The sequence below is a fragment of the Ovis canadensis genome, chromosome 7 (assembly GCF_042477335.2).
Source record: "Ovis canadensis isolate MfBH-ARS-UI-01 breed Bighorn chromosome 7, ARS-UI_OviCan_v2, whole genome shotgun sequence".
Taxonomy (NCBI): Eukaryota; Metazoa; Chordata; class Mammalia; order Artiodactyla; family Bovidae; genus Ovis; species Ovis canadensis.
Genome location: NC_091251.1, coordinates 72,287,473 through 72,302,107, shown reverse-complemented (window position 1 = coordinate 72,302,107; position 14,635 = coordinate 72,287,473). Strand labels below are relative to the sequence as shown.

The following is a 14,635-nucleotide window of genomic DNA, read 5'->3' as shown; positions in this document are numbered from 1 at the left end:
TCCCCAGAATGGCTGCTACCAGTGTCTGTGTTCCTAGGGTAAACTGTGATTACCTCCTGCCTCTCTTGGGTAATCTCCAATATCAGCAGATATACCTGACCTGGGCTTCTCTCAAATCACAGTTTCTGCCCTGAATCCTGGAGCATGTGAGATTTTGTGTACATCATTTAATGGTGAAATCTCTATTTCTGTTAGCCTTCTGTGACTCCCCAAAGTAAGCCCCACCAGCCTTTAAACCATGTTGTGCTCTGGGGTGTGCTTTCCTGGTGCAGATACAACTATACAGGCCTGTGACCTCTTTATGTAAATGACTGGTGGGATTGATGAGATGTGTATTTATCACTGAGATTTTTTCAGGTGTCTCCATTTCCAGCAAAAGCTAAATCATACAGGTTTGATTTAATTATCCACCAGAGAGAATTTTACCTTACAAAGGTAACAGACCTTTTCTGATTTCTGCAACTCTGAGTACAACTGCAAAGAACACATCAAGGAGGGGGTTGAAAGTTACCCAGAAACTGCTGAATGGAGCAGCTGCTTTCTGCTAAATGTCTCTACCTCAGTGTTGCTTAATTTTGAACTCAAGGATTCTGGAAATATACTTGATGCCTTCTAGCTGACACTATAACCAACCCTTGAGGGGCAAAAGTAACATAGGGTAATACTGCTTTGATTCATGAAATAGGAATAGTTGTAAAGACCAAAAATGACAGTGAATATTTGTGTAGAACAAAAATGATAGAGTAGAGTTGAGCTTGTGGAAAATCACAGCCACTTACCTGCTGTGACTTCATTCAGTTAAAAGGGATGCACCTTCTGCTGTCCAATAGTAAAAATGAAACTGACTTCCATTTGTAGAGGTCATAATTCAGGCATCCATCAAGGATGCAAAACAGCCTGTGTCCTGAAAAGATTGTTTATGACTTTGCCAAAAAACCATTTTGGATTCCTTAGCAGTTAGCTGGAATAACAGATTCTGTGACATTGCCAGGTCCTGCCAAGTGTATGTCAGGTGTCAAGTGTACAAGACCCTTATGTCTACACAGACACTTGTGAGAATGTTAGACCCTTTCATTGAGACCCAATCTTGTATGTGAACCTAGTCTTAGATACATATGGAATCTGCAAAATAAAATTCATAGTTGCCTTGTTTCTCTTTAATCCTGAACTTGTACTACTGAGAATCCTTTCCTAACAATACATAATGTGAGGCTCATATTGGGTTTCAAAATGTTTAAAAAATTAAATTGGTTTGCTTTTTTTTTTTTTTTAAACAAAGTGTTTAAAATTGGCAAGGGGCAAATAACTCTGTCTTCAGCTATGTATGTGAGAAGTACTCTTTCTCCTAGTAATCTTCTAGCACTTAAAAACAATGTCTTTAAACCATTTTATGTTTAGCTTTGTAACCTATCTTTAGCAACTAAAGTTAAAGTCAGAATATAGTACATTCCATGGGCAAAGCTGACTGCTTAAAAAAATTTAACAGTTTAGAGATATATAACTTTAAAGTATGCTTATATCAACCTAATTGTCCTTTATTTTGGCTCATCTAATTTACAAACATGATTTCTGAAGTCAAACAGTATTTGTAATGGCAATGTCCAAAGCAGTTTTGGCTGAGTGAAATGCTATTTGTTGAACAAAAATGTAGTTGTTTGTGCAAGTTTAAACATTTCATAAGGCCAGCTGAGTTCCTTTCAACCTACTTACAAAATAATTATTGGCAAGTGAAATGGACTGAGGGGTAGAGACAAGACATTTTCAAGCTTCTGAGATTTATAAAACCAAATTCTTCAGCCATCGAAAGTAAAATCAAAAGGTCACAGACAATTAAAAGGTACAGGTTTAAATCTCAGGATTAAAAAAAGTTCCAACAAGAAGAATATTTACAATGGAACAATGAGGAAAATGTTTCGTTACAGTCAGAAACACGGAAAATATGCTGTTGAAAATTGTTGGCTCTGAAATAAATAAAATCCAGACTGAGACTATTAAAAATATCAAAGTGATCTACTATGTGCCAACTCTATCTTGTTCTGTTGTTATAAAGATAATCCATTATTGAATATAATACTGTTCTGGTTAACTTATCAAAGACATTTTCCACTTGCAAGCTGTTGTTTACCATATGCTATACTTCTCAACAATTTTAGTACACGTCCATCAGAGAACCATAGGCACAGAGAGAGAAGGAAATTGAAACATATTTTAACTTCCTAACCAGGGTACAAATCCCTTCCAACCTAGTCATTCCACTCGCTCATAATTGATGCTCAGTAGAACTGAGATTTTTTTGGATGGCAAAATAATAGATTAAAAAATACTTTGAGATGTTTGTAGCCTGTCAGGTGAAAGAAAGCATTCTTGTACACTGGCTGCCTAGTCTGAAACCCTCTAGTGATGGAGCTCAACACCTTGCAAGGAAACCCATTCTCTCAATGGGTAGCTTGACGATTAGGAAGGTATGTGCTAAACTGAGCTTTATACCAACAGACCCTGGATTTGTCTTTTAGAATATTCCTACTCCATCTTCATTAGCTTAGTTTTCTGAAGCTTACTTTTCTGTGTCCTGTATGGTTTCTTCTCCATGTGGCAATCTCATTTCACCTCCATTTCCACTATCCTTTAATGCCTTAAGGGGTTTTAAAAATTCATATCGATTGAATGAGCTTAACTATTAAATATTCAGTTTTGCCCTTAAAATAAAACAGCATTTTCAAACTATGACATTCAGAAAACAAGAGTTATAGCATTCAGTTGGATTCAATTTGGGACTACCCCTTTGTGATTAGACTAGCATTAACCAACAACAGATATTTAGGGGAGAAAATAGGATAGAACATCTAATCTTGCCAACACTGTGTATATTTGAGGGGAGGGGGCATGATACATTTTTATAATGAAATGCATGTGCTCTAAGACAATGAATTTGGTGTTTTAAAGCACTGAGGTCTAGTAGTTTAAAAGCCATGGGATTAATTTTAGGTCGTGTTTTAGAAATAATGTTACAATCCAAGTATCTTGTCGGTAAGAAATAACTCTGCTGTCCTGAATGAATAAAACAAAGGGCTGACTCAAATATGTTAAATTTTTTTCAGGTGGTTATATATTTGGCACCTTTAGGGGGTCTAACTAACACATCGAGGATAATTTAATTTCAGGAGACTTTATGAAATCTCCAGAATGGCGCCTCCACTCCCACATCCATGCAAGAACACAAAGCCGAGGGGTACACTAAAAAAAGAGACTGTTTTATTGTGACATTTATGACATGGACCCCTTGTTGACAGGAATGACCGAGGGTAGTCTTGGCATATTGCACAGGTGTGATGAAGGATGCACTGGTGATCCTCCGGCTGCTGAGGCTGCTTCCTGGTCCTCCCAGACCTCCATGCATGCGTGGGCCAGTCACAGAAATTTCATTACCACTTGGTGTATACATTTAAGAAGTCTTTGGTCTTAATAAGCACCATTACAAACCCTCACATTAAGGGCATTATTATTCTAGTTTATAAATGTTTCAATGATAAAAAATAGCACGATTACAGTATACACACACTTAATTTACATGTAAGGTATTATACTCATAACTGAGATAAGCTACTGCACTAACTTTGGTTGATTGAAAAAAATTAATGAAGTATTTGAACTGAATACTTGTAATTTGGTTTCTAAGTTGTGTAAATATTACAGTGCATTTATAAATCTAGTTTGAGAATTTACTAGCACCAAATAGATATTATAAATGGCCAACCTAATACTTGCATTTGGAGAAGCAAAGTTTTACAATTTGAAAAAACAGAACAGTCCATCGATTGAAAGCACGTTCCTGTACGTCTGCTAGAAGGATGGCATGTCAGCATGAATGGCCAACCCCCAGTGGAAATACATGTCCCAGTTTTCAAGAATCAACACATATGACAAGGTAGCTTAGCTACATACATGAGAAGCCTGAGAAAGTGGTTGTTTTGAACTAGGGTAGTCACCTGTACCTTGCTTTTGTAATACAAGAATAGTGCTTATTTATAGAAATTTACGTGGTGAAAGACTGTACCTATAGTATGAAGATTCTGATTGGGGGAAAAATTCAGTTCTACCTATCTATCTTGGTTTTTTAATTATTTGGTCTCTGGATGGTGAATTAATGAAGCAAAATCTGAATTTTCATCTTCAGATTATCACCCAGTTCACCACTGAGGTAGTCTTTGTCATATTTATCTTCTAGCTGATTAAGTTCTTTCTTTTTATAAAGTGGAGTACTACTGATTTGTAATGAATAGGTTCCAGCCACTGGCTTCTTCTTTGTGAAGTGGAGGTAGCTGATCCCTTCCTTTTCGTTGATTTTAAAGAAGCCGTTTTCATTTCCAGATTCAATCAAGTATCTGTTGTGATTCGTCAGAGTCGTGAGGGCTGGAAGGAGTTCTAGGATTCGGACCTTGTTACTGATGTGGGAAATATTGAAAGCGAACACGGCTGTCTTCTCAACATCCCAACTTGCAAGACTCACATTGGCTTCTATCTCAGGTTGATCCTGGAAAGACATATGGCAATGTGTGAATATAAAAGGTAAATATGCCACTTATAAAGGAAAAGTGACTCTCTCTCAAATACAACTTTCTTCTCATGTTGCATATACTCTACTGAAAATGAATATTCATAAAATACTGTTTAAGCCACAAGTGTTACATTAGCACATATTTATAATACTAAACATGTCAAGAAAGAAGTTGAAACCACTTGTATTTGGTCTTGTATTGCAGTGGGTCTCAAAGTGTCCCCCAACCAACAGCATCAGCATCATCTGGGCATCTGTTAGAGATGGAAGTTCTTGGTGCCACCTGAGACCTACTGAATCTGAAACCCTGGGGACATTTCCCAGAAATCCATTTTAGCAGGCCTTCCAGATGATTCAGATGCATACTCAAGTTTGAGAATGACTGTTTTAATATGTTATTTTCTTTTCAAAGACTTATCTCATTTCCCAAACCACAATGGATGGGTTGCAGCACCGATGCTAAGAAAGAACCAGTTTATTTCCATTTTGTTCACTGACGCAAAACCATCTCACCAAAGGACACACCTATGAACCTACTTCCTGGCTCTGATGATCTGCTAATATTCAGTGCTTTTCACCTGGCTTCTTGCTTGCCTCTCTGGGACCACATGTGCTGGCTCTCCGGGCCCGCAGCCAGAGGTCTGAGTATCTGCGTTTCTGAGTTGACTGAAAGGCTGCAGCAGCCGTAGGCAAAGAAAACCAGGCGGCTGGAGCTCCATGTTGTTTTTGTCTGGAATCCAAGTTCCCTCACACTCCACATGGCTCTTTCGGTAGAGAAGCCTCTAGCTTTCAGAACTTGGCATCCCTGTGTACGGAGCACTATGTCACTTCACTACTCTGCCCACTTGCTCTCCTGGATCTCAGACCTTGTCCTTTCATCAGACTTTGGGCGGGTGTTTAACTTTCTTTTTGGCGAGACAGAGGAAATGAGCAAGTATGTGAAAACCTTTGAATGGCCACTCCCTAAAGGCAGCAAGAAACTCCAGAGAGCCCCACAGACTCATGTAAAATGCAGCCTAGAGCTCAGGGAATGTCTGGATTTTCTCCCCAGGGAGCTTTTTCACACTTTGGAGCATCCTTGGAGGAAACCACAGGAATCTGGAGGGCCTTTCTGCAATAGGAGGCATCAGGAGAAACCACCTTCTCACCCACCTCAATGTTGGAGGCATCTGTTTCATTTGCGCTTCTCCGCTTCCTGCCGCGTTTGGGGTAGCCGTTGATCTTACACTCATAACAAGCCTCTGGGGAGAGTGAGTTGTCATCCATTTCACTGCTGGCAGGTGGCTCTGGGTTTCCCCGGCCCATGCCCATTCCAGAAACACAGTGCCTATGGTGGAAGGGGAGCGTAGATAGTTTTCATTAGAATTGGGAGATGGAGGAGGAGCAAGAGTTCTGGTGAAGCCCAGATCCTGCCTGGTGACATTCAGCCTTTGATTATGTGTCCACTGGATGATGGGCTGGTGCTAGAACCACACTGAAGCCCTCTGTGTTTGGTCTTGAATTCTCAGTTCCCTGAGTTGATTGATTTCTTTTTACTATCTCTCAAGGCCCTATTTTGCATATTTACTTGCCCCTTTATTTCCCAAACGTAACGTGGCACGTGTTTTGCTATACTGGTGGAGAGGAGACAGGGAGTGGGAACAAGGGAAGAGTGGAAGATGAGGGGGAGACCATGTGACTCGGGAGGCTGAATAAAAATTGCCTTCTTATAAAATAGGCTCCACAGGAGTGAGAAAGGTATGTCACATCAGTGTTCAGTTCCTTGCCCTTTCCCTGTTTAACTGATACCATTACAGCCACCTCCAATTCCACCAGCACCACCTTTCACCACTCCAGCTTCTGAGCAATCTCTCCTATTATCAGACCTCTCACTTTGGCTCCTGAAGATAGAAAGAAAGCTCTAGGTAATAACTTAGGTTGATTTAGAAATATATTGTGAAGATATGCAGTATATTAAATACATGTATCAGAGCTTGCCCAACTGTGGGAAATTGTTTCAAGTCATTCAAAACCACTAGGTCCACTGGCTCTGACTCATGTGAGGCTGGATAAATAAACCCATGCCCAAGAGAGAACTAGTTCAGCTGTTTTTCTTTGCCTTTCAGTTTTTAAAGCCAAGCTATGGAGGGAGGCTTGCATGTCTCACAAGTACCTTGTTTTGTTATTCTGCTTATTATTTCATAGGTCACTTGGAATATATTTATCAGGCTCCTCTTTCAAAATGTTTTGAAATATCTGAATGATCTTAAGAGAATCTTTATATTAGGATAGGCTTGTCCACTCCAGTGATTCACAGAGGAGCCCAAACTGTTATAAATGGGTGAATTTCTATTAATGGGTCTACTAATAGGTCATAATGTAGACTAAATACTATTTATTTCTCTCTGTATTAGTTGATCTACTTTTTATAACTCATTTTCCTTAATGCCCTTAATATTCAAAATATAATGCCATTAACATTTTTTTTTTGTATTTTGCAGCAATTTACAGGTTTCTAGTATTTTCTGTAATTCTGCTGAGCACAACACATTTCCTTTCCTAATCCTTTACTTTTCTACCATGAAATGTATAGAAACAATAATATGGATGAAATGATAAGTGCTCATTCTTTGTGTGTGTGCATTCACATAATTATGAAACTGTTGGAAGCAAACCCCAAATTCACAGGCTTTGGTTCCTTTCTCAGAACTCCCAGTATTTTTATATGCCTGGAACACCACTTACAAGAAGTGTGACTATAAAGTCCCACTGGCCAGAAGCCAGTTTGGAGTGTCACAATTTTTGCTGGGAAAATGATTCTGGCATTAAATTTATAAAGAATGAGTCTACTGAGAGCCAGACACAAACATCTGGGAATTTGAGTCCTACTGCTGGCATTCTGTACGCTTCCCATGAAGCATTCTTTTACCTTCTGCACACCCCAAAATGAATCACTTGATGTTTCTGTGTCAAGAAACCAAAGACCACAAAATTAACAATTTGATATATACACGTATGTGTGTGTTGTGGACTATGTGACTTTTTCTTGGGAGGAGTATATATGTGTGTGCACTGGTATATGTGTGTGTGTGTTATTTAATGTCTCTGTGTTCCTAACTAAAAAGTTAAACTGTGAGCTCCTTCACAGGATAGCCAAAACTAAGACAGTCAAATCCAGACTAATTCAACTGGGAAGAAGACCTAAACGTTGAAAATGAAAACAGTAACTTTTATATTACTAAATGGAACAACAATATATCTTCCATGCCCCAACTCTCACAATACAATGTGGTATGCTACCTGGAAAATATAACAACTATTTTAACTCTTATATTTAAAGTTCTTTTGCAACTTTTAATGTAAATTTAAATCTAAAATGTAAAATATATTTTGAAACTCTGAATGAGTGAAGTTGCTCAGTCGTGTCCGACTCTTTGCGACCCCATGGACTGTAGCCCACCAGGCTCCTTCCCCATGGGATTCTCCAAGCAAGAGTACTGGAGTGGGCTGCCATTTCCTTCTCCAGGGGATCTTCCCGACTCAGGGATCGAACTCTGGTCTCCTGCATTCCAGGCAGACGCTTTAGCCTCTGAGCCTGACTCCCCAAAAGATATCTTTATGATTTATCCTAACAGGAGCTACATGAAGGCATTTTAAGTCAAGACAGAATCCTGCTTGCCCCAGGAGAAGGTTGCATCAGCAATATGCAGTCTGAGTCCAGCTCTGTCATGGATCACAGTCCCTGTATTTCCTGAGAAACGACTCGCCTTCCAACAAGATGTGAGGATCAAGAGAAGGAGATATAAGCCATATCTTGAGGTATTTACAATGTCATTTCATTATTTTGTTCCATGTTCTATGAATTTCCAGAAATCTAGATGGCCCCCTTCAAACAAAATAACCTAAAACCTTTGCAGAGCTAACTGGATTTAATTCAAGGATTATAAAAAGCATGGTTCAGTGCTACTAGGACAGGTCATTTTGAGTTCAATATTCTTAATTATACTATGAATGAGAAAGCCTCCAACCACGACCGGCATTGCTTACCCTTGGCCTATTCGGAAGTAGCCAGGTGGACAGGCACACAGGTAGCCGCCCTCAGTATTGGAACAGCCATAACTGCAGGGGGCCTGAGCAGAGCCGCATTCGTTGATGTCTTGGCAACCTCCACTGAACTGTTCGTATTGGAAGCCGGCAGGACACATGCACTTGTAGCTCCCCAGGGTGTTGTGACAGGAGGCTCCTCCGCAGATGTGAGCACTGAGGCATTCATTTTCATCTGCAGGGAAAACCAGAAGATGCCGCATGTGTGATACTGGGCAGAGGTTTCTATGGAGGAGTTTGGGTCAGGCCACTCTGACCCAGTGCTGGCCAGCTGGCCCTCACCTTGGCTCTTGGGAAGGGAAGGTAGGTGGAAGTGGCTAAGGTAGGAAAGGGAACAAGAGAGAAAGGTGTGGAGACAGATGTGGCTTCTTGCCATATGGTGAGCAAACGTGGTCTCTGAGGTCAAGTGCATCAGGCAGTGTGTTAGAGGATGGCATTCTGAGGACCAGTAGACTCCAGTCCTCATCTGAAGCCAATGGCAGTGTGTCCTGCTCTACAGGAGCATCTGGTGAAGAATGCAGGGGTGGTTCATGGCCAAGGTTCTGGGATCGGGGTGGGAGGGCAGGGAGCAGTTCTCAGTGTCTTTGCTTTAGAAGTACCCAGCAATGGGATGACTCTCTACAGCCAAGATGAGCCATATTCCTGGAGGCTGTTTCCTACTCCTTTTTCAGCATGAATAGGGTTGACAAGGGCTGACATCCTGCAGGAAGTGTCCTGCTCACCTGGATTTCCTTTTCAAAAGTCTATAAAAGCCCCCAGGTGCTTGCTCAGGGGATGAATGGTGCCTTCTGGTATGTCTGCTCCCATCTCTGAATGAACCTCCTTATCTAAACCATCCTCCTGCCCAGAGCATCTGGGCTGTGTCTAAAGCTAAGTACGGCTGGAAGAGATTCAGTGCAGACTTCGTGGGCACTAATTGGGGAAAACCCACAAGAGACACAGATGCTGTGGAATGGGCTACTCGCAGGGACCAGCCAAGTCTGATGGTAATACAAAGGAAAAAGAAATCTAACTTTCACAAATTAATTCAAAGGGAAAAACCCCTCAAATTTCTTATTATCTCTGATTTATACTTTTTTGAAACTTCTAATATATTTTTATAGATCTGCCTTTGTAGGACAGCACAGAAGTTTGCTGGTAAGACATTTCTTAACTGCTATAGCCCATTTTCAGGCTTATGCCCACTTGAATGCATGTAGATTGAGCTTCTCCTCACTTAGCAAATATCTACTTCCAATGGAAAAGAGGAGGAAGGCAATTTAGTAACACTTAACACTTATTGGATGCCTACTGTGTGACAGATAGGATACTAAGTTGTTGTTCAGTCACTAAGTTGTGTCCAGCTCTTTGTGACCCCATGAACTGCAGCATTCCAGGGTTCCCTGTCCTTCACTATCTCCTGTAGTTTGCTCAATCTCATGTCTATTAAGTCGGTGATGCCATCCAACTATCTCATCATCTGTCACCCTCTTCTCCTCCTGCCTTCAATCTTTCCCAGTGTCAGAGTCTTTTCCAGCAAGTCGGCTCTTTGTATCAGGTGGCCAAAATATTGGAGCTTCAGCTTCAACCTCAGACCTTCCAATGAATATTCAGGGTTGATTTCCTTTAGGATTGACTGGCTTGATCTCCTTGTAGTCCAAGGGACTCCCAGAGTCTTCTCCAGCACCACGGTTCGAAAGCATCAATTCTTCAGAGCTCAACCTGCTTTATGGTCCAGCTCTTACATCATGTACATGACTACTGGAAAAACCATAGCTTTGACTATGGGGATCTTTGTTGGCAAAGTGATGTCTCTGTTTTTTAATATGCGATCTAAGTTTGTCATAGCTTTTCTTTCAAGGAGCAACTGTCTTTTAACTAGGTACTTCATTTGCTTAATGTGCTTCAAAATAATGGAGGTAGGTATTAAAAATCCCTGTTTCCCAGATGAAGAAAGTGAGACTTAGAAAGCCCCTCCAAGATCTCCCAGCAGCAGGGCAGACATGCACACCCAGGTCTGTCTGACTATAAGTCTCATGGTTTCCTTTATATCAAAGTGTCTCTCAAGAGATTTGCCCTCATTTACATTGTTCCTTTCTCTTTTAGTTTTTCCTTATTTGCTAAGGTAGTTTCATTTTTCAAGAAAAAATTGTTCCTAAAAAAAAAAACCAACTTTTTTTTAAAATTAGGAAAACAGGTGGGTAAAATGGTAAGAGTGGGGTACTTGCATACATATACACACTTCATATGCCTTCCACCCTTTCTTTTTCTCTTCGTTCTCTTCATCTCCCTTCCTTCCTCGAACTCCCCCTGCTTATCTGTATGTGGTTACAGAGAAAAGGAGTGATATACAGTAAGAAAGCCATTGGTTGAGGTGCCTGTTATGGCACAGTGCCTAGCCATGCATCTGTCTGTGACCCTTTCTATCAAAGGACTCTCAAGTACCCAATCAAGGTCACTTAGGTTCCAGGGTTCCTAAAACAAAATGATTTAATATGCCATCATCTGTGTTCCCCTCCCTTTCTTTTAAATTAGAGATGAGCTATGTGATAGAAACCAGTGGAGACCACGGGCCTCAAAGGATGAACGAAGAACCAAGGGTGGTTCCTTTGGTGAGGGAAGTATCTCTGTGCCCTGCATACCCGTAACCTCTAGACTTCTCAGCTGTGCTCAGCTCTACAAGGCTGATCAGAATGGAACACCAATAGGCTCTTCTTCTGTAGCCTATGCTTTTTGATCAGGCGCAGCCATCTGTTTACCTGCTGGGACTCTGACTGATAAATCCTCTAAGGTACAGGTATGTGTGGGAAAGACCTGTTAATATAGAGCTTAAGATTTACTCTCTCTTGTTCCAAAGGACAGAAACGGGACCAATGGTTAGGAGTCAGAGGCAGAAAAGGTTCATTCTTTATGAAAAAGAAGGTGAGTACCTTTCCTGGTTGGAGAGGGATTGACATGTTAGGAAACAGATCAGATGAGATCACTGTCAAGGTTCTTTCTAACTTAGAGCATCTATTTTGGTCAAGAACTCTCCCTATCCCCTTTTCAAATTCTTTTCTACTTTATTTTACTTTTTTTGTTTTTTCCCTCCTTGAAAATCTAATAAGCTTAAACTTGCTTTTCTGGGTTGGAGAAGTGGGGTGGAGTGGACCACGGATTAAGATAAGAAATTGGCAAATGTTCAATGTTTGAAGCTTGAAAACAATCTGTTTTTGCACTCACCCTTTCTATCAATATACAAATACCATGATTGTTTAACATGTTTTGCACTTTTCCTGACCTTTTTCATCCTGTGTGTGTACCCTGGAGCAAATGGCTGCACAAGGAATTTTTCTACACTACAAAATCTTTGTTTTATTCTTTCAGTTGTTACTTAAATTGGTAAGAGTTTTGCTCTTTTTATAAAAAGAGATGATTCTAATTTGAATGAAATAGGGTTAGAATCTCTGAAAGACACTCCTTAAAAATCAGATGGAAACCTACCTCCTCTAAACTCAAAGGTTCCAGCATCAGGCTTCCACAGTGTGTCTTAGCTGTGGTGTTAAGAGAGAATTCCAAAATGTAGAATGGGCTTTCCTTTACTAATTTTCTCTAGGTTAAAATGGGTCAGCTCCAACTTTAAGCTACAAGTTTGATATTTTCTGGAAAGCAGTGATATCAGTGGCCCCATACCCTAAACCTATCCATCTTCTAAAAGTGAGCTTCTGGCTGCTTAGAAGCAAGGATCCAGAGAGGGCTGGTCCAAGAGATTTGCTCTGCAAGGCTCTGAGGAGGTCATTCTGGTCCAAGGCAATGCTCATTCTGGATAACTATAATCCCAAGAATTATGATAATAGTTTGAATTGGTATCTTCTGGGCATCAAAACCCCCAAACCTCTTCCCACTTTTTTAAACTAAAGTTTAGTTGATTTATAATATTGTGTTAGTTTCATATGTACAGCAAAGTGACTCACTTACATAGGTCCATCCTTCTTGCTGCAAATGGCAGTATTTTATTTGTTTTTATGGCTAATATTCCATTGTGTTTGCATATGCACACATCTTTTTAGACCAATTATCTGTTTGTAAATAGTGCTGCTATGAACATTGAGGTGTATGTATCTTTTCAAATTAGAGTTTTCATCCTTTTAGGATATACCCCCAGGAGTGGGATTGCTGGATCATGTGGTAGCTCTATTTTTAGTTTTTTAAAAATAGCCTTCATACTGCTCCACATAATGGCTATACCAATTTACATTCCCACCAACAGTGTAGGAGGGTTCCCTTTTCTCCACACCCTCTTCATATATAAACCTTTTGATGATAACAGACATATTTGAAGGTAGTAGACTTTTTGATGGTGGTCATTCTGACCATGTGAGGTGATATCTTGTTGTGGTTTTGATTTCTTTTTATTTAACAATTAGCAATAGTGAGCATCTTTTCATGTGCTGGTTGGCCATGTCAGAGAAGACTATCTAGGTCTTCTGCCCACGTTTTCATTAGATTGTTTATTTCTTTGGTACTGAACTGTAGGAGCTGTTTATATATTTGTATATTAACCCTCTGTCAGTTGCATCATTTGCAAATATTTTCTCCCATTCCATAGACTGTCTTTTGTATTGTTGATGGTTTTCTTTGCTGTAAAAAAGCTTTTTAGTTTGATTTGGTCTCATTTGTTTATTTTTGCTTTTATTTCTTTTGACTTGGGAGACTGATCTAAGAAAATATTGCTGCAATTTATGTGCAAGAATGTTCTGCCTATGTTCTCTTCTATGAGTTTTATGGTATCGCGTCTTATATTTAGGTCTTTAAAGCAACTGCAGTTTACTTTTGTATATGGTGTGAGGGAGTATTCTAACTTTACTGATTTACATGCAGCTGTCCAGGTTTCCCAACACTGCTTGCTAAAGAGATTGTCTTTTCTCCATTGTATATTCTTGCCTCCTTTAGTGTAGATTAATTGACTGTAGGTGCATGCATTTATTTCTGGGCTCTCTACCTGTTCCACTGATATATATATCTGTTTTTGTGCCAATACCACACTGTTTTGATTATTGCAGCTTTATATCATAGTCTGAATTCTGAAAGGGTTATGCCTGTAGCTTTGTTCTTTTTCCTTGGGATTGCTTTGAAAATTCTGGGTCGTCTGTGGTTCCATATAAATTTTGGAATTATTATTTTTTTAGTTCTGTAAAAAGTGTTATGGGTATTTTGATAGGGATTGAATTAAATCTGTAGATCGCTTTGGGTAGTATGGCCCTTTTAGCAATATTAATTCTTCCAGTCCAAAAGCATGGCTATCTTTCCATTTCCTTGAATCATCTTCAGTTTCCTTTATCAATGTTTTATAGTTTTCAGCATATAGGTCTTTCACTTTCTTGGTAAACTTTGTTTTTAGATATTTTATTTCATCTTTTCATGTGATTTTAAACAGGATTTTGTTTTTTTTTTTTAATCTTCTCTTTCGGATATTTCATTGTTGGTGTAAAAAAAAGGAACAGATTTCTGTATATTAATCTTGTACCTTGTTACCTTCTGAATTCATTTAACAGTTCCAGTAGTTTTTTTGTGCAGTCTTTAGGGTTCTCTATAAAGATTATCATGTCATCTGTACACAGTGACAATTTTACCTCTTCCCTTTCAGTACAATTTGAATAGGAACAGTGAGAGTGGGTATCCTGTCTTGTTCTAGATTTTAGTGGGAAGTCTTTCAGCTTTTCACCATTTAATATTATATTGGCTGTTGGTTCATTGTAAATGACTTTTATTATGTTGATAAATGCTCCCTTTAAAACCACTTTAGTGAGAGTTTTCAATCATGAATGGATGTTGAATTTTATCAAATAGTTTTTCTGATTCTATTGAGATGATCATGTGTTTTTTGTCTTTCCTTTTGTTGATGTGGTATAACATACTGATTTTTCATGTGAACTATGTTTGAGACCTGGAAATGAATCCAACTTGGTCATGGTGTATGACCCTTTTTATGTATTGTTGAATTTGGCTTGCTAATATCTTGTTGAGTATTTTGAACCT

The 14,635-nt window shown here is 39.4% G+C and overlaps 1 protein-coding gene across 1 annotated transcript in view; it reads right to left on the bottom strand.

The window, feature by feature from the left end:
* Positions 1 to 3,230: 3,230 nt before the first annotated feature.
* Positions 3,231 to 14,635, bottom strand: part of FBN1 (fibrillin 1) — a 274,972-nt gene continuing 263,567 nt past the window's right edge. The window contains exons 64-66 of the mRNA XM_069596613.1: positions 8,582 to 8,813; positions 5,708 to 5,882; positions 3,231 to 4,531 (exon numbers count right to left, since the gene is read on the bottom strand). Coding sequence (XP_069452714.1) covers positions 4,142 to 4,531; positions 5,708 to 5,882; positions 8,582 to 8,813 — 797 coding nt within the window. The 3' untranslated portion in view covers positions 3,231 to 4,141. The remainder of the gene's footprint in view (positions 4,532 to 5,707; positions 5,883 to 8,581; positions 8,814 to 14,635) is intronic.